The sequence below is a fragment of the Leptosomus discolor genome, chromosome Z, assembly GCF_034619465.1.
Source record: "Leptosomus discolor isolate bLepDis1 chromosome Z, bLepDis1.hap2, whole genome shotgun sequence".
NCBI classification, from domain to species: Eukaryota; Metazoa; Chordata; class Aves; order Leptosomiformes; family Leptosomidae; genus Leptosomus; species Leptosomus discolor.
Window position 1 is genome coordinate 6523402 of NC_141419.1, and position 19464 is coordinate 6542865.

The 19464-nt window shown below is 58.1% G+C and overlaps 1 protein-coding gene across 1 annotated transcript; it reads left to right on the top strand.

Annotated features, from left to right (window-relative positions):
* Positions 1 to 11719: 11719 nt before the first annotated feature.
* On the top strand, positions 11720 to 12547 carry LOC104347654 (gap junction beta-5 protein). The gene has a single exon (XM_009952750.2). It carries the CDS (start codon positions 11720 to 11722, stop codon positions 12545 to 12547), a length of 828 nt encoding a protein of 275 aa, XP_009951052.2.
* Positions 12548 to 19464: the final 6917 nt, after the last annotated feature.

A 19464-nucleotide genomic window follows, 5' to 3' on the forward strand; every position in this document is an offset into this window, starting at 1 on the left:
TTGCTGAACTTGCATTACACCGTCTAGACTGGGTATCAGCCTTTGCCGTGGGGGCTGAACAGACACAGGCTCTTGGGGAGACTTTTTTCCTGCCACCAAGGCAGCGCTGCTTTCTACTCATGGATGGTGCCAGTAGCAACTTCCATCTTCTTCTAGGGCAGCAGGGCACAACCCCCAAGTGACCACTTGCCATTGTAACTCATTGGATCTTGTTTGTCTCATGAGGACTACAGTTTGCGGCAGAGTTGCCCAAGCAGAAAACAAGAGTTGGTGTCTCTCTCATGGGAACACGAGGGGATTTTTAAATCTCAATGACCAATGTTTTCTCCTAGAGCCCCTTTTCTCCTCCTCCCTAGGGCACAACCTCCGTTTGGTATGAACGGTCCCTCCGTTACCCACCATCATGCGAGCTACATCATTTCCCACATCAAGCGTGAACCAAGGGCTGGCCTTCCTCCGCGTGCGAGAAGTGTCGGAGCTGTACGCATGTATATACATACATATCTGTCTTCACGAGGCGGTCTCTGAGCTTGAAAGCCATCTTTGCAGGGTCGTGCCCCGCAGCACGGGGCTAGGAGTGACTCCATCTCTTGCTCGGCGCAGCCGGCTGGTTCCCCGTGCCGCCCGCGCAATGCCGGGGCTCCGGGCTTCAATTGCAGGAGGAGGAAACACTTCGCCTTGATCAGGAGGGATAAGAATAGCGAGCGGCAGGCGGCGGACGGTGGGGTGCGGATGAAAGGCGTCTGGCTCTTATTCTTTCCACACCCGGGGCGATCTGCCCCTTCTTTTTTCGAGCCATAATTGCATGCCACGCCGCAGATGAGTGTCGCACTCCACCAAAGCCGGAGCACGGCGAGGCCAGGACTCCAGGCTCTCCATCAATGAGCGGGGAGGCAGGGAGGATGCTTTTGATCCCGCTCTTCTTCCTCTGACGTGCTGAAGAATTATTAGGCTCTGAGGAAGGTATTTCTCTGGCTTGAGATTTCCCTTGCTCTGCAAAGGAGACCAACCGCTGCTCTGCCATTTCGAGAGGGCAGAGCGGCCCGCATTGCCGGGCTGTGCTGGTGGCCAGCGCAACACCAGCCCATCTCACAGGAGATGCTCGCTGGGCTCCAGGCCAAGTTCAGACCCAAAACCAACATCCCTGAGCCCTTCTCAGTGCCCAGCCATCATGATGGTGGACACTTCTATAGCCCTTCCTGACAGCGGTCCCTGGTTTTTGGTGGCTTCTGCTCTTAGAGGCTGTGCTGGAGACAGCCTGGTCTGGGGCACCAGAGCCCTTTGAGGTGTTGTGCCATCTCGGCACCGAGATTTCCAAAACCGGCAGCTGCGATGGGCCGTTGTGGCCTCCCACTTCCCTGTAATTTTTCAGGTGCTTCCTCTGGCTTTGCTTTCATTAATTTAACACACACACACACACACACACAGAGCATAAGTGGGCTCCAACCTCCATCTCCGGCAGCTGAAATCCAATAATTACCCAGTGTAACCCACCTGGCGGCTGGTTGGCAAATTGTGAAGAAGTTCACTGTATCCTTTAGAGCAAGAAATTATCCTGGAGTGTAAGTTATGACTCCGGCAGCTTTACAGGTACAAAAAGTAAAATGAAAAGGGTGGGTGAGATGGAGATTTAAATGATGCACTAGAAAACTCTGAGCAGATGACACCTTGATCTGAGATAACTGTAACTGGGGGTTTGCTTTTGAATGAAGGAGATCTGGCAGCAGCATCCGAAGGAGATGAAAGGGAAACCCCTGATGCTGATGGTCACAGCAAATGGGGCTGGAGACAGAAGAATCACAGGGAAGCCTGCATTGCCTCTGGAGGCTGCTTGCAGTGGGCAATAATGCCCTGCAGCTCCATCCCCTTCGGCAGCGGGTCGGGGGCTCCCGGGGGGCTGGGGGACGGTGCTGATCACCTCCGTGTCATCCCTGCCCTCAGGTCCAGCTCCCTGAGGGTTAGAGAGGTGCTGGGTGCTGTTCAAGGGGGATGCCAGGCACAGGCAGCCACAGGTCCCAGCCCGCTGGCAGGCCGGTGGAGTGGCTGAATCTCCAGCTCCTTACATGTCCCATTGTGTTTGCTGCACGGCCCAGACCCCCACCTAATGAGTGTCGCTGAGCCCTCCTTGTTAATGAAGAGGTGACGAGATGCAGTGGGAGACCTGGAGAGATGCTGGGAAGATGTGCCGGGTGTGCAACAGCCGCGGGTGACCAAGGGAGCCTGGGAGCATCAGCTCGTCTCTGCCGGGGCAGGAATCTCGCTGCTGAAGTCCTCTGACACGTGGCTCCTCCCTGCATTGGCGTGATGCAGTTTAGCTGAGCACAACATCATCCCTACAGCTGTCTGGTATTTGGGGGGGGGGATATTTTGTCCTGTTTTTAGGAAATGCCAGAATGGATTGGGAACTTTTATTTTCGGGTCTGGGGAGGGAAAGGTCAGCCTGAACAAATTTCTCAACCTGAACTGAAAACAGAGAGGGGCAAAACAGTTCGCTAGCTGTTTTCCAGACATACCCACTCCAGCTTCAGATGGCAGCTAATTAAAGTGCTGACATTTTAAGACACGATAATGTGAAATCTCTTGCTTTGAGCCAAGTCTGGGCCCTTTTCAGAGTTCAATTCATGCATTTGCTGCCCTGAGTCTCCGGGAGCAGTGTGAGCAAATGAAGAGGGATGAAGTGTTGGTTTTAATGTAGTATTTTTCTTAGAGTGTGAGCAAGTTTTTAGCCTTTGGAAGAACCTGTAATGTCAGGCTGCCTGGGCAGACATCTCCAAAAAAAAGCTGAGCTCTGCAGCAGAGGTGCCTCTGAGGGTGTCTGAGTCTTGGCTCTGCTACATGTCACCCTGCTCAGGCAAGGAGAGGCGGGGAGGGGGGGGTCCCAGTCCCACAGGATGGGAGGCAGGAGCAGGCTGGGGCAGGAGAGCAGCCCACACCCCAGACACCATAGCATCGCCCCGGCATCTCTCACCTACACAAGCAGAGCAACACAGAGTCCAGCCATGCCATCTTCCAGGGGGCGAAGGCTTTTGGACTGTCCTCGGTCTGGGAGGAGCGGGTGGGCTGCCGCAGCGCCGTGCCTGTGCCGTGCCGCCTGCTGCTGACAGCGCAGAGGGGAGACGTGGGCTGCGAGGCCAGGGCTGGCTGGAAGGGAGCAAGCTGCCATCAAGAGACGTATTGTGGCTGTCGGGCTGCCTGCGCGATGCAGCGTTGAGGAGGCAAAGCGCAAAAGTCCGCTCGGCTCAGCAGGGACACGGGGGGTGATTTGGGGGAAGGAGACGCTGACCCTGTGGGGCAGGAGGAGGCTGGTGGGCGTTGGGGAGTGGGCAAAAGGGGAAAGAGCCTGACTGATGCTGGCTGCCACAAACAGTTTCTGGCTCCAACTCAGTGCTGCAGGTTGCTGTGGTGAGACAAATAAATACCGATGCACCCAGGCAAGGGGGTGAGCGAGATGCAGAGGGGTGGATGGACAGAGAGATAACTCCATTTTGGTAGGCTCATCTGGAGGGAGGGGTTGATCAGGACGGGAGAAATAGCTGGTAGGAATGGGCAGGGGGAGCACCCTGCTGAACAGCAGGGTCCCAGGGCCGCCACAGGGCCGGCAGCACTCCCCCCTCGCTCTGGGCATGAAGGGGCTTGTGTGGGCACTGCTGGGGGACAGTGTGTCCCCCAGAGTGAGTCCAATGACACCAGTTTGCCCTCCCCCCATCAGCAGGCTGTGCCCAGGGAGGCAGAGGGACACCCCAGCCCTCAGGATGGGAGCGGGGCTGGTGGGTTCCACCGGGCTGCGAGGGGCACATGCAGGGATCAATCCCACGGGTGAGATCTGCAGTGTCGGGGGGAAGCTGGCCCAGGGCCTCCCCCCAGCACAGGGGGTTGAAAGGCTCAGCCATCTCGGTGCAGAGGCCCTATTGCTGTCACAGCCCTGGGCTGGCTGGAGGCTACAGCTGCAAATGCTGCCCTGGGGCGACATGCTGGTGCTGGGATGCAGAGCCTGTCCCTGGCAGAGAGACCTCTGAAGGCAAACCATCCCAGGGCCAGGGATTTTGGGTCAAGGGGATGGCAGGTGACAGGCAGGGTCTGCTTTTTTGGGGTTCCCAAGGCACTGACTTGGAGTGGATTGGGGCATCATCTGTGTGAGCAAACCTGCCCATCCTCTGCCCTCCCCGGGGTTAATCCTCAGCCGCCTTCCTGTGCCTGAAGCCTCTACCTGGCTGTGGGGCTGTGGCCCCCAAATCCCCACGTCAGATGTTTCCCTGCTCCCCCACGGACCCCTCTGTCTGCCGGTGGCTGGAGAGCACGCGCCCGGTCTGCAGGAGAAAAATCTTCCCTTTCATGTGAAGGGAGCTGGCAGGGTTCTGGTGTCAGCAGGGGAGGGACGGGTCAGCAGCAGCGTTCAGCTTTGAACTCGCTTTAATGCCCCGCTCCTCATAGCCAAACTTCGTGCGGGGCCAGCCGGGTTCACGCTTCCCCAGCTGGGCAGGCACCCACGGACCCCCTCAATGACCATGCTGGTGCTGGTGGGGGGCAGCTGGGCTCTGGGGAGCAGCGAGCGGCCATGCAGTCTCCAGGCCCCAGCTCCTCATTAAAAAAAAAAAAATATATATGTATAGAAAGAAACTATTTTATTAGCTCAGCAAAGAGGCTAAGCGCCGTGAGTTCTGCCCCATCACCGTGCTCACCCCCGGGATGCCGGAGGCCGTGCAGCCGCCCCGTCGCAAAGCTTGGTGCGAGGCTGGAGGTGAGTTGGCAGCCTGGCAGCCTCCCCGGCAGAGACATTTTCTGCTCCGTCATCCTGAGTTTTCTGCTCTGCTTTGCCAGACTGTTCCAGGGAAGGCAGCCGACGCCGCACGGCGTGTTCTCCCAATGCCATCTAGCGTCTGCTCCGGTGACCCCAGACAGTTATTTTTGAGGCATCAGAGCTTATTTATTGCAGAGTGATCTTTGAGGGCCAACAGGCTACTCAGGCTGATTATTAACAGCAGTAACTGCAGCATGGATAACTAACTGGTGGGTGCACAGGTTGGGCTTGATTATTTTTTCTATCGCTCTCGTTTCGCACTAAAAGCCCACCCCGGCAGGACGGAGCGTGAGGATGCAATGACACGTCCAGGGTGATTAAAGTCTTTCAGCCTTCAGCCACTTGTCTTGTAGCCCTGACATCACCTGAGGCTTAATCACTCAGAAAAGTGCTGTCATGTCCTATTGTCACCGTATTGGGAGCACGACCTCTTTCCCATTTAGCTGCCATTTCAAAATAATATAACTTGCCAGGGGACAGGCATGACTCAGGGGACTGGTAATAGGACATAAAGACTTCGACCTGCGGGTCGCCCGTTTGAATGCCGCCAAGGTCGACAGCAAGGGCGAAGATGTCATTTGCACGATGATGATTTGGCCAAGCAGCCCAATAGAGGTATAACCAGCCCCTTTGCAGCAGTCAGCAGGGGCTGAGGGCTGGGCTGGACTCTGCCCCCACTTTGAGAGCATCCCGGGACCCCAAGCCCTCCCCATCTGGGTTTTAGGACCATGTGACTGCCCACGGTCCCCTCCAGCTTGTGAGTTTGTCCTCCACATTCTTCCCTTGCCATTATTGCAGGGGCAAGGTCTGTACAGACTGGGAATGCTCCTGTTTCTGCCCTCTTAGGGGCAAAGTACCACAGCAGCATCTCCCCTCTGTGCCCCCTTCATTTGCTTCCCAGTGCAGAGAAAGGTTTTGCAGGGCAGGCGTGCCCTGGCACCCTGCTTGCCCTGTCCTCTCCTCTGCTCACCACCACCAGCTGCCATGATTTAGGTCCCTGCTAACCACGTCCCCATCCTCAGCCACCGCTGACCATGTGAATTTATCTCCTTGATAGCAAACCATCTCACTGAGTCAGTTTGATTCCATGATTAATTAAGCTCTGCCTAGAAATGAGGTTACTCCCTGCAGTCTCACTTACAAATGTTAGCAGATTAATGGGTGCTGGCCTTGTCGGATGGCCACGACCAGGCTGGGCTGTGGAGGGTTTGCCTGCTCTCATCCAGACAGTCCTTGAATACGGGTTTGCCATAGGAGAGCTTCTAAACAGACCCAGTGTGTCTGCAAACCACCGTCCTGGCCACGTGAAGGAAACCCGCACCAGGGGAAGCATTAATATCAGCGGTTCTAAGGGCAGCTCAGGGTTGATGCTGACATGAGGCAGGGAGAGGTCCTTTCAGCATCTCTGTGGTGGAGGCCGGTGCTGGCAGGTGCTGTGGGATCTGGCACGCGGCTGCTCTGGGCTGCAGCTCCCCTCGCCCCACGGTACCCACTAGTCCAGCTGCAGCAGAACCCCTGCACCACTGCAGTGCCTGTTGGGCGACGCTGGATCCAGACGCCTTGGCCAGGCAGCACCTCTCTCCCCGGGTGCCGCAGCCCCCTCCTCATTAGCACACTGCCCTCACCCGCTGTTGCACCAGCAGAGCCGTTTCATTGCTGTCAGCCTCGTTAGCGGTGCCGCCTTCTCACCATCCTCCTTTAATTTTAGCCTCCCTCCTTCCCTGGCAGCGCTGCGTGAAGTGCTTTGGGTGAGAACCTCCGCAGGGCCCCGTGGGACCTGTCAAAAACAGGCTTTGAAGCCCTCATGCCCTTCCTGCTGAGCCCCTGGCTGTGGTGCTGGGGCTGCACTGGCTCTTCCCATGTGTGCTGGGAGACGGGAGGTCAATCCCATGGCACGTGGCCCTGAGCCACCAGCATCTGCAGGACCTTTCACCACCCTCTGCTGGCACCCCCTGCCAGAAAGGGAGGCCAAAAAGCTGTGGGAGCCCCCTGCTTGGAAATCCCTGGGGTTTCTGCAAGTCTCCCAAGGCGCTGGCAGCGTGGGGAGGTGGTGGCCGCCTGCACAAGCTCCGGGATGGGGGAGCGCAGCTGGCGGAGCCGTGGGCTGGTGGATGGGGCTGGGGAAGGAGAGGTACCAGGGCTGACCCAGGGACAGGGCAGTCAGTTTGGCTGCAACAGCGATGGATGCTCACAGGACTTTCCCAGTGGTTTAGCCAACATCCAGCCTGCTCTGTGTGTTTAGTTTTCACTAATCTGTTTGGGTTTTTTTAATTATCTGCAAACAAGGTGCTGCCTTCTTTGAATAACAATGGTGCCGGGTAAAGGGAGCAGCAGGCGGCTGGTCTGTGCAAACAGCGCTTCCCTGCCCGCTCTGTACCTTCACCCAGGACCTATTTTTCTGTATTTATCCAGCATCAATAATGGGATTCCGCCCTGCTAACCAGCATCTGCATGCAACAGCACTGAAAGCAGAAGCGATTCCTGCTGAGTTAGTGTGTAAAAGCCTTTGCAATCATCTCGCGCTACAGACCTGGAGGAGGGTTTAAATACAAGGCTCTTTAACAAGATGAAAACAGCCCTTTCCCCACTGGTTTTCTGCTTGCTCTTTCATGCCGCAGGAGCCTCCGGATGGTGTCAGGGCCTGGCTGTCCGTGGGCTGACAGGTTTCCTAACCGCACCGAGCGACTCCCCTCCCTGCACCGTCAGCACAATATCAGTGACGTTGCAGCAGCTGGAGGAGGCAGCAGCTCAGCACCAGCCAGAGCCACTTGGGAGCAGCTGCTGGCCATGAGTATTTGGGCTATGTCCCCCCCCCAAATTGCTCAGTCAGACTTTTTTTTAAAAAATAAAACTTTTCAGCAGAAAACTCAACCGCCGGTGGTGGTTTCACCTGATTGAAAGTGAAGCAGAGACTTTGGGATCTGCCCAGTCATGGCAGTGCCTGAGAGCGGGGTTTGCTGGGACCCTGCAAGTCCCTGAAGCTGGGGAAGCTCAGCAGACGGTCCTGGAGAGCAGTCGTGTGCCTGTGGGGTCCCTCTCCAAAGAGAGGACCCAGACAGCTCCCTCTTCACAGCATGAATATAAAACACTTCTCCTTTCTTGACTGCTATTTGTAACCCAAGCCAATAACTCCCAAATATGTGCTGGGCACCCAGCATGCCCCAGCCTGGCTGCTGGCATCCTCAGAAAAGCACCCGATCCTGGAGATGGGCTGGAGAAAGTGGGAACCCGTGTGGTGTGGGGCATCTAAACCTGCAGGAGCTGCTGCCGGAGGGACGGGAGATGCTTTGAAATATCACCCAGCAATGCCCTTGGCTTCTAGGGGAGCGAAGCAGCCTCCAGCTGTGCCGAGGGGGCGAAGCTACAGGCAGCAAGTTTGCTGTGGTTCACATCTGCAAAACCTGCCAAGGAAGGGACCGATAAAGCTCTGAATATTATTATTGTTGATGTTGTTGTTATTTTACAAAGTAAGAAAACCTATCTTGCAATTCCAAAACCTTCAAGGAAAAAGCAACGTGCCAGTGGCCCAGAGAAGTGTTTTGCTTTTCTTCTGTCTGACGATAGCGAAACCCCCTGCAAAGCTGGTGGGCTGGATGGAGATGCCCCACGCGGCCCCCGTGAGCGGTGGCATCCTCTGACAGCAGGTCATGGTCTCACCCATGACAGGCATCGGCACAAAGCACCGGTGCCCTGCATGAAACCTTGTGCCTCGGAGTGTGCAGCAGGAAAATGGGTATAATCCTATTTACCTCCCTCCTCTGGAGCTGGCTGTGGTGTTTAATTCATGTCAGGAGCTCGGCTGGTGACTCCTGGATGAATGACGCTGTATAAATGCAAAGTGTTATTAATATTTCATGTTGTAGTGAAAATGTACTAATGGGGCTTGTTCCTGGAAGATAAAGTGCTGCCATTAATACACCTCCATGTCCCCAGCGCCGCAGACCCGAGTGGGCTGGCTGGTTTTGGCTGGCAGAGGGTGCAGCCTTCAGCACCTCCTTCTGCCTCTGGCAAACCGAAACCTCTGGCAAACTGAAGTGGTGGGACAGCGGCTCTGGCTGTGGGAGCTCGGTGCCTGCCAGCCCAAGGGCAGAGGATGCACCACCATTCGCTGTGGCTCTTGCTGGCTGGTGTCAGCCCTGTCTGCTGCTCCAGAGGGAGCGACAGCAGCAGAGCACCTCCTGCCTCTTGCTTCACCTCACTCTGTGTTTTTCTCTCCCCCTGTTTATTTTTTTCGTGCCTCCACCAGCTATTTGCCAGGCAGACGGGGCTCATCTCTTCTCTGGCTTGGCTGGACACCTTCTCCTCCTGCCATCAAAGCAGAGCAGGGGGATGAGGTGGGGTCACGGTGGCCATGCCCACACTCCCGGGAGGGCCGTCGGGTGCTGTGGAGGGGTGGAGGTGTGCTCTGCCTGGAGCCCAACACCAGCAGAAATTGCCTATGACGTCTGGCAGCTCTCCAAAAGAGGGAATTTTAACCCAGAAGGCAGCAAGCCATGAGAGCCCCTTTGGACACCCACAAGCCTGGGAGGTTTTGGGGCAGAACATATTCCCTCTGCCTCACTGGGTGCCGGCAGGATGAGTGCTGCTCTGTGCCCTCCCTGCCTGCCTGTGGGGGGACACAGGCCCTGGGAACCCCCTTCCTGGAAGAGCCACCGCACAGGCACGTTAAAAAAAAAATAAAAATGGGCTTGTTTGATTTCAAACTGCAGAACTCTTCCCTGGAGCCATCTGCAAACAGTGGTAATTTACTTTACAGCTGTTTAGATTTGTTTCTCTACATTTTTTTTTGAAACCAGCAGAATTGCAAATGAAACAAATGTGTGTTTGCTCCTTGAATGGCTCCAGCCCCACCTGAGCTCTTGCACCCCACGCAGCAGCGCCCTTGGACGCTCACCCATCTGACCCCCACCCCTGCACCCCTGCCCTGTGCTTCCTGGTGCACCCCAGAGCTGCGAGATGGGGGTCAGGCCTCAAAGAGGGCGTTCCCTGAGCTGGGAGCTCACCTTAGGAGGGCTGACAGGCTCTGGTGACAGAGAGGGGGTGATGGGGAAGAGACTTGTGCCAGCTTGCAGGTGAGGGGGAGAGCAAGAAATGTGGTTAATTAATTCCCAGTGAAATAATCGACTGCCGCCCACTCATCAGAAGGCAGGGAGGGATAAATGCTCTTCTTAAGTTATTGCCATGGTGCAAAGTTTGAGTAAAAAGGGAAAATAAAGGGAGCTGTTTGGCTGAGCCACTCCCAGTGCCTCTGGCAGGGGCTGCTGGGGCTTCAGCCACATCATCCCTGCAGGTCTGAGCAAGGGAAGATGGATGCAGGGAGGGGGTGAAGAGACCCCAGGCTGTGCTGGGCACCCTGGTGTCCCCACAGCAGCTGAGGGCAGATGGCCCTGACCACCCGCCCTTCCCTGCGGTGGGGCGGCCGATGCAGCCCTTCCCAGCACAGCAGCAGGATTGGGCCCCCACGCACTGTGGGACAGCCCTTCGCCCCAGGAAATCTGGCAGCTTACGGGACATGTGGGGATCTGCCTTGAACCTCGTCTTTTTGCCTCTGGGAATCTCCTCCTTACTCCCAAGAGCCCAGGGATGACTCACGTCGTGCCAGCGCCTCTCACACCGGGCGATGCGTTCCTGCCGTGGGCAAGCACCGACCGGCAGCAGCGCTGGCCTCAGCGGAGGGACGTTCCGCAGGTAAGCGGCATGAAAACCCTCCTCTGCTGCAGCCCCCAGCCCGGGTAAGATGGGGCTGGGGAAGATGCGTCTGCCGCAGGGTGCACGCCAACCTGACGCCAGGGTGATGGGCGCATCTTGGGCTGCTGTGCACAGGGGAGGAAAAATCTGGGATTTGCGTGTGTGTCCCTGGGGATGGAGCCGGTGAGACGGGAGCTGTTGGCTCCCGCAGGGGGTATGTGCCTGGGGAGCATCTGCAGCCCCCCCAGCCCTGAGAGCAGAGGGTGTTGCACGGGCCGGGCTGTGCAGGGCAGTGGAATGTGTTCACCCCCGACAGCTCTGCCAGCGGGAGGGAATCTTGTCATTTTACTGAGAGCTGAAACGTTCAAGGAGAGTCGGTGCCAGTCGGCAGCCCAGGGAGTCCTGCTCAGCTGCAGCCCTGCACCGTGTGGGGTGCATTTGTCCGACACGATGCAATCCAGGGCCAAACCAGCTGCTCAGGGTCCTGGGGCTGCTACAGGCTGAGATTGAGCTGGTGAAAATGGGTTATTGTGGCCGCCCAGCCCTGGGTCAGCGCCTTGGTGTTGCCTGGGGCTGTGCAGCACCCCCCAGGTCACCCCCAGCCTCTGTCTGCTTGCCGTGCCGCGCCGTGCCGTGCCTGGCGTGGCCTCCCCCTGCACGTGGGCATGGCGCAGGTGGGCACAGGGCTCCTCCCACGCTGCCTGGGCGGGAGAGCGGAGTCGATGGCAGATTCCAGCGATGGGAGAGGACGTGGTGGTGGAGCCACAGGGCTGCCGGGTGAGTCACGCCTCGGCTGCTCCTATTTGTTGTCTGCCTGGGCCAGGCCTGGCAACGTAAGGAAAATTAATAACAAATACCTGGGCAACGAGGCGAGAGATGGGGCGGGCGGTGCAGGATGGCAGAGGGCTGAGCCATGGGCCGTAGCTGGTGGTGGTTGAAGGATGCTTTTGCCGCGGCAGAACAGGCAAGCTTTGACGGGTTCCCCGCAACTCCACAGAGGGGGACGGTGCTCTGCGGAGACACATCGCCCGGACCAGGTCTGTGCTAGGGCACGTGTCGGTGCGTGTCCCTGCGTGCGAGCAAAGGCGGTGACAGTCCCCAAGGCCACCCGGGGAAGGAGCGTGGCACGGTGATTTGGGGCCCACAGGTGCTCCAATGGGGACCTCTCGGTGCTTCTTGAGTGTCACTGTACCTTCTCTCTCCTCCCAGGCTAGCTAACAGGATAGGGGGACCATGAACTGGGGGGTGTTCGAAGGGCTCCTCAGCGGGGTCAACAAATACTCCACAGCCTTCGGCCGCATCTGGCTGTCCCTCGTCTTCATCTTCCGCCTGCTGGTCTACGTGGTGGCGGCTGAGCGGGTCTGGAGTGATGACCACAAGGACTTTGACTGCAACACACGGCAGCCGGGCTGCAGGAATGTCTGCTTCGATTACTTCTTCCCTGTCTCCCACATCCGCCTGTGGGCTCTGCAGCTCATCCTGGTGACCTGTCCATCCCTCCTCGTCATCATGCATGTGGCCTACCGGGAGGCCAAGGAGCAAAGGCACCGCGCTGCCGGTGGGGACAACTGCCGCTGCATCTACCCCAACCCCGGCAAGAAGCGAGGGGGGCTCTGGTGGACCTACCTGCTCAGCCTCTTCTTCAAGGCTGGTGTGGACGTGGTCTTCCTTTACATCTTCTACCGCTTCTACAGGAACTACACCCTGCCTCGGGTGGTGAAATGCGAGCTGCCTCCCTGCCCCAACATGGTGGACTGCTTCATCTCCCGGCCCACCGAGAAGAATATCTTCACCCTCTTCATGGTGGTCACTGCCTGCATCTGCGTCGTGCTAAGCCTCATCGAGGCTGCCTACCTGATCTGCAAGCGGTGCCGCGAGTACCTGCTGGCCAGCAGTGGGGAGAGCTATCGGCACAGCCAGGACTGCACGCTCTCCCGCGTCGAGCCCACAGACACGGGGGACCAGGTTTTCCACGGCACGGACTACAAACCCCCCACAGCCTCCATCCCCAACCCGGCCTCCAGCCCCGGCACGCTGCCCGAGGAGGAGGCTCTTCCCTAGAGCTGCCTTGGGTAAAGCAGGAGGTGCTCACCTGCGCTGCACCCTCCTCATCCTCCTCCTCCTCTGTCCCCCTGGTGCAGGAGCACTGGGGGTGGCAGCACCCTAGAGTCGGGCTGTGCCCAAGGACTTTCTGCCTTTCCATCCCGGGGAAGGCACGCTACATCGTTCTGCTGAATTTGAGGTAAAACCAGGTGCTGTAGGACACGTGCGGTCCCTGAGAGCCAACAGGGAGAAGCAGCTCCATGATGGCTGTGAACCAGCAGCGGTGCCTGGAGGTTGAGCCTATCCCAGCTGGGCTGGCTTAGCTGGTCCTGAGAGTATCATTGCAATGAATAAAAATTTCTGTCCCTCAGCAGTGATGGCCAAAGCAATTGTTCTCCTGCTCCCTGGGCACAATGCTGCCAAGAGAGGAGTAAGGGCTGCATCACCCCTGGAACGGCATCGCTCCTACGGGCAGCTCCAGGCTGGGTTTGGACCAGCCGTGGTGACAAACCACCGGCCAGAGGCTCAGGTCTGCTGGAGAAAAGCCACTGAAAATGGGAGCAGCCTCTGGTGCTGGGCACAAGTGATGGCTTCAGATGGAGGCAGGAGCACCGCGGTCAGAAGGGTGGGTTTTGGGATATACGGGGTGTTACAAGGTCTGTGCTGCCCGGGGAAGGGCTTGTCCTTGCACCCAGAAAATCAGCGGCAAAACTCCTGCTGCATTTGCCGGGCACCAGATGCAGGCGAGCAAGGAGAACAGCTTAATTATCTCCCTGTAATTGCAAGCCTTAAAGAAAATAAATACATTCTTGATTTGAGATGGGCTGCTGGGCACAGGTGGGCACACCCAGAGGCGTCAGCATCCCCGGGGACCCACGGGTGGCAGAGCCCTTTGTGGCTGTGGGCTGCCAGGCTCGTGCTGGAGCAATTTAAACATACCACAGGTTTTCAAACCAGCTCGGAGGTGGTGGAGGTGGCGAGGGAGAGGGGCTGGCGAGGACGGGCACCCTCGAGCCCCCTGGGGAACCCGTCCCTATCCTCTCACCCTACATAAGCCGCACTGCAGGTGTCGGGGCCATTTCAGACTGATGCGATCGTCATTAATAGTGCTCGTTAGCTGAGTGGGGACACGAGCACGTGCTTGGTGTGGCAGCCACCATGGCGAAGCGCGGGGGTGAGGATCCAGCCGGGCAGGCAGAGCCCGCTGTGGGCTGGTGGCTCTTCCTGCCTGGCCAGAGAAAAACAGACAAATAAAGGAGAGGAAAAACACCCCAACCATTGATTAAACAATAACATTAAATGGCAGAATATGATCTCATTTATTGCTGTAATATGTCGCGTTCTGCCGTGACTCAGGCGGCACTGCAATTTCTAAGGCCATCAACGGTAACTGAGCATTAGCTGGGGTGAATAATTAACAATAATTTCATGGCAAATGCACTCGTAAGTAACATTAACATTGAACATGCAGCGCGATCTGTTACTGGTTTCGCTTTATTTAGAGGGTGCCATTATTATTTTTTCCATGAGCACCGGCAGCCCCGGCACTCGCTGGCTCTGCTGCGAAGGAAGCAGCGTGGCAGGGGGATGCCACCGCCATGTCCTTTCAGACCGGGGCTGTTCTCGGTGGCAGATCATTGCAGCCACTGCCATTTTGCAGCACGCCTGACCCAACGAACCAGCTCCCACATGAGACCTTCGCTGGGCAAAGCTGAGCTCCTTCCCACAGCCCAGCCTGGGGAGAGGGACCAGCCTGGATGTGCTGAAGGGGGAGGTAGAAGGACTGCTGTGGCCAGGGGGATGCTGGGGGCAGGCAGGGCTGCAGCGCTGTTGGCCGAGAGGGCAGGAACCGGACTCCCCACAAGAGGGAAGATGGTGAAATACAGGTGGATGTCTTCCATCTCATTTTAAGCGAAGCTGTGCTGATCTCTGCCTTCCTTCTGCCCGCTCTTATTGCTGTGCTTGCTGGATTATCCACCTGAAAATTTTCTTTACTGAAGCCTTTAACATCACAGGGTACAAGTCGTTCTTTGTGTGCAAGCCATTGCCTCTGATTTAAAGAGCTAGGGCTGGGCTGTTTGTTTTCAAGCAAGGCTGGCCGCTGTTGATCAAGGCTGTCCTCGATTAGCAAAACCCCGAGGTGTTCCCCAGCTGCAAGTACTAATTGTGGCAGAGATGAGACCCAGAGCAACCACCCTGCCCGCCTGCCCCGCTTCCGCACATCAAAGCTGCAGCCAGAGCCGCTGCCCATTGCGAGAGACCTGACAATCCAGTTGCCATTTGCTGTTGTGCTGCTTTATCTCGCTCAAAGAAAGCATTGCAGCTGCTCTGCAAAGCTCTGGGTGTCTTGCACCATCCCAGCTTGGGATCAGTGGCAGCTGACTGGGCAAACGGGAGCATCTTGCTGCTTCTTTCTGATGCGTTTCTGTGTTTTGCATCAAGGGGAGCTGAGGTTGCCCTGGTTGGTGCTGCAGCCATGGGGGGAGGCTGGAGGTTGTGCCACCTCCTGGGACGCAGAGCACTGGGTTAAGAGGCAGGACCGGTGTTGGTGGGAAAGCAAATAAGCTGAGGGATATCATAATAAAAGCTGAATATTTCCCAGATTTTGCATCATCATACAGGGCATTGTATTTGCTTGTAGGGTGCCCAGAAGGCCCCCTGAATTTTGGGGAGAGGAGATTTAAAACAAAACAATCACTAGCTCCAGCCTGGCCAGGGGTGTGGAGGGCTCGCATGTACAGTGGCACAGGTCAGGGGTAGCCTGTGCTTCCCAGTGGGGACTTGTTTCTTCCCTGCCCAAAAACCGTCTGTTTGCTGGGAATTGAAGAGAAACTCTCTGATTTACGTCCAGCGTGGCGGAGCAAGCGGCTGCCCTGGCTGCCAGCTCCCAGGCTCCCATGACTCCTGCTCCCCAGCGCTTGCGGGGGAGGTTTCCTCCCTGGGGATGTGGCCCTGGAGCAGGATGGCCGGGGTGCTGTGGGCAAGCAGGGAGTGTGAGATAAAAGGTAGGGCTGGGTCCCAGCCCTGGCTGGCAGCCAAGTCCTGCCTCCTGCAATGCTCTCTTTGAGACCCTTTTAAAGACACTTGGAGGTTTTCCTGCTGGTTTGGCAGCCGCCTGCTCCACTGCTTGGGTTTTTCCTTTATGGAGGACCCAAGGTCAGGCCACTGGAAGTTACTGGGGGTTTTAAGTGTTCACATCTGGTACTGAAGCCTTTCACCCCTCACCCCACCAGGTCAGAGCAGGGTGACATACTCTGAGCAGGGTGACAGGAGGGTGACATACTCTGAGCATGTACTCGAAGCTCCTCCAAGGGCTCCCTGGTGCCGAGAGCTGCTGAACTATGTTGGCACCTTGTCCCTGTGCCCATGCAGATCAGTCAGCAGAAGAATGGAGGAGGGGGTGCAGGGACTTGCCCTTTGCTGGGACTCCCAAATACCAGGCTCAGTACTGTGAAACACGGGATGTTTCAGTTCCCCACCCAACTGCCTTAGGGGAAATCTTCTGCCTGTCCCAAAAGGCACCTGAACTTTCTCCCCATGGCCGAATGGCTCCTTCTGAAATTCCGAAATTGCAGGTGAGAGGCTGCTGGGGGGGGTCTGGCCCTGCTCTTCGCCTGGCCCTGACGGGGTTTTACCGTGGGGCAAGGAGCTGCTGCCTTCACAAGAAATCAGACCTGCTGGCGGTTCTCGCTGTTTCCTACCCTTGTGGGAATCTCAAAGGCCCCCAGATTCCTGCCAGCTCTCTACAACATAGCTCAAATTCCTGATCCTGCCGATAGGACTGTGCAAAGATGACTCCTGGGTGAGGGGAGGCTCTGGAGCCCTCCCTTTGCTCTCATCCGGGATGAGGGTGCCTATGTCTGCCCTCTCCTCCGGGCTCACCCTGCTCTGCACCCCCAGGCTCCTACAAGGGTTTGCTTTGGGTCCTCCACTCCCATGGCCTCTCCCCGCTGTGTCCCCAGTCTGGCAAAGCCACATAGGCTTTATTTAACCTCCTGGAACCAAAAAGCTGCTGGGTGAGTGGCTCCTTGTCCGCCACAAGTGCCAGGAGCAAACTTCTCACAGCACCAAGCACCCAGCGGGGCTCTTCAAACATGTCCCCACGGGAGTGGTGGCCCTGGCGAGGTGCCGCATGGGGCTCCGCAGGGCAGGGAGCGCCTGGGAGAACACTGCGGTGCGCTCGACCCTGGGGCGTGCCAGAGAGATGCTGGGAAAGCCTCGGGGCAGCCAAGAGGCTGGGTAAACCACTGGCAAGCGGAAACACATTCCTGCCCGGGCCACGTCTGCAGAGGCATGAAATGGGGCTGCTCCGCGGGGGGAGGCTGAGCTGGGCAGCCAGCTGCCTGGGCAGGGGCTGACTCAACCTCCTGGGAGCCACCGGCACTCTGGGGAGAGGGACACATCCCGAGTCCCATGGGGATGCAGCCGGAGGCAGCCAGCAGGGCAGGATCCCACTGTGTGGGGACCCTGCTGCGAAGCTTTGTCACCCGGTCCGTGACACTCTTTGGGAAAGGTCTTGTCCAGGACACCCTGGTGCCGGCAGGGCGGTGGCTGCAGGTTGCTGGAGGTTGGAGATACCAATGAGCTGTTGCAAGACTCTTACTAAGGCAAAATCATTAAAGAACTGGGTTCTAATTGCATAATTTGTGATTCTTAGCAACGGTTGCTGGCTGACCCATAGCTGGGGGGGACACTGTGAGCCCGGTACTGGTCCCTTGCCACCCTGGTCTTGCCCAGGGTTTGCTACGCCCAGAGCCACCCATGCGGGGGATGGAGCATCACCTGGCAGGAGCTGCTGGCGTGGCTTGCAGAGGAATCTGTCTCTGTTGATCTCACTGTAGGATTTGACCCGCCTTTATTGTTCAACCCGAGCGTGTGCGTGCATGTGCGCAGACAAGTACCTCTACGGGAGATGTTTGCCAGACTCACCCAGTGACTGGGAACAGAACAAACTACCCTTCCCCTCCCCACACACACTCAGCGCTGTGGACAGAACCTGGGCACACAGGAGGGCTGCGGACGACACAGCTGGGAAAGAGCTTCCCTACTCCGAAATCTGCCCGGATCCAGCTACGTCCCTCTGGCCCTTCACCGGCTGGGCAGGTACCTCCACATGCCAGGGCAGAGGCGCGGGTTGCTCACAGGGCTGCAGGGGACCTGCAGGTTGCGGGGGGGACAGACCCAGTGGTGCTAACGGCGTGTGGGTGGGAGCTGTGCTATGGCTGGAGCTGCTGGGCCTGCGGCGGCTGAAGGTGGGGACCCCGACATCAGACAGTGCCACATCGGGACCCCACAGACAGTGCCGGGGTCCCTGGCCCATGGGACTGCACACCCAGGGGGTGATGAAGGAGGGATGGCATGGTGTGGCACCCTGAGGAGCAGGAATGGCCAGCCCAGACCCTGCTCCTCTGTCCCACCACTCTCCCTAGGGATCAAATGAGGCTGAGCCCCCCACCCCCACCCCGAGAAAATGCACAGCCCCACTCTTCTGCATTTGCATCCCTGGCACTTTTGGGCCCAACACCCTGCACCCACGCGGGGCAGGACCCGGTGGTGACACAGCGGGCTGGCATGTCGGGGGCTGGCAAGGGTGCTGGGCTTCACGGGAGGCAAACCGGCACCGCAGGCAGAGCCGAGCACACCAGGAGCATTGCCCCTGCTCCGCCTGGCTGCCAGCCAGCACCGGCCGGGCTGCCGGGCTCCCACGGCACCGCACAGCACACCCCGGCACGGGGCTCGGCACGGAGCTCACGGCCCCTTCCCGCCCTGCCGCAGGTCCATGGCGAGAGCTGGCACTGGGCTGAGCCAGGCACGTGTGTGCTGGGCAGGTGGGTGCTGGGGGCATGGGGATGGGAGGCATGGGTGAATTGGCAGGCTGGCACTGGGGTGTGCAGGGGCTCTGGGCTCCAGCCGTCGATACCAGCTTTTGGCTGGGGAGGGGAATTTTAAAGCGAAGGGCTGGGTGAGAGCCCTGCGACTGCTCCCCACCCTGGCTCGCTGCCGTGGGTTTGCCGGGGAAGAGGATCTCCTGGTTTCGGACGGGGTGGTGAGCGAAGGTGTGTGGGCACGGGCAGAGGCACTGCCCTGGCATTTGGCACACGCTGGCACAGGACCCCAGCTCGGCTCCCGCTCGGCTCAGCAAGCAGTGTGGGAGTGCGGCAGTGGGTTCAGGGCTTGCTGTGGGGTGGCCCCAGCCACGGACAGGCTCCCGGGTGGTCCCACAGGCTCCGGGCAGTGCTCCAGGCTCTGTTCCTTCCCCTCATCCCCAGGACACCTCACTGCACTGCACAGCCTTCCCCGGATGAGGAGACCCTAATCGCCCATGTGCCATCGTGCTTCTGGCCATGCCCCAAACATTGGGGCATTTCCCACCTCGCAGCCCCCAGTGAGCGGGGAAGGAGCCTGAGCCTCCTCCAGGTATGTCTCGGAGGGTGCCAGGTCGGCAACAGGCAGCAGATTCTCGGGAGTGGGAATGGGAGCGCACGGTGCTGGTCGACCTGTGTAGCTGGGAAGGAAGGAATTAGTGCTTGGGGTTGAACGAAGCTTTCGATCTGGCCTGAAGCTGGAGCTGCCCGTTGGCTCCTGGGCTGTCCTGTGCTCCCCAGGTGGGCTCTTCAACAGCCAGAAACAAAGCATTTGTCTGAAAAAAGAAAAACCCTCCCCATACTTTTCTTACACAAAACATTTTTTTTTAAAAAACACAGAAATAAAAAGTTGGGGCTGGTGATATTTGGGGAGTGTTCCCCCTGTAAGCATTTCCCAGCCACAGTGCTGCCGCCCCAGCCCCGGCCCCAACTTGCTGGGCCAGTCGCAGCTCCTGCAGGGCTTCGGCATGTTCCTTCTGCCAAAGGTGTGCAAGCACCCAGCCCTGCAGACCCGCAGCAGCTCTGTGGGCTCAGCTGGACCGTCCCTGTGGCAGACGAGAAGCTGGCCCG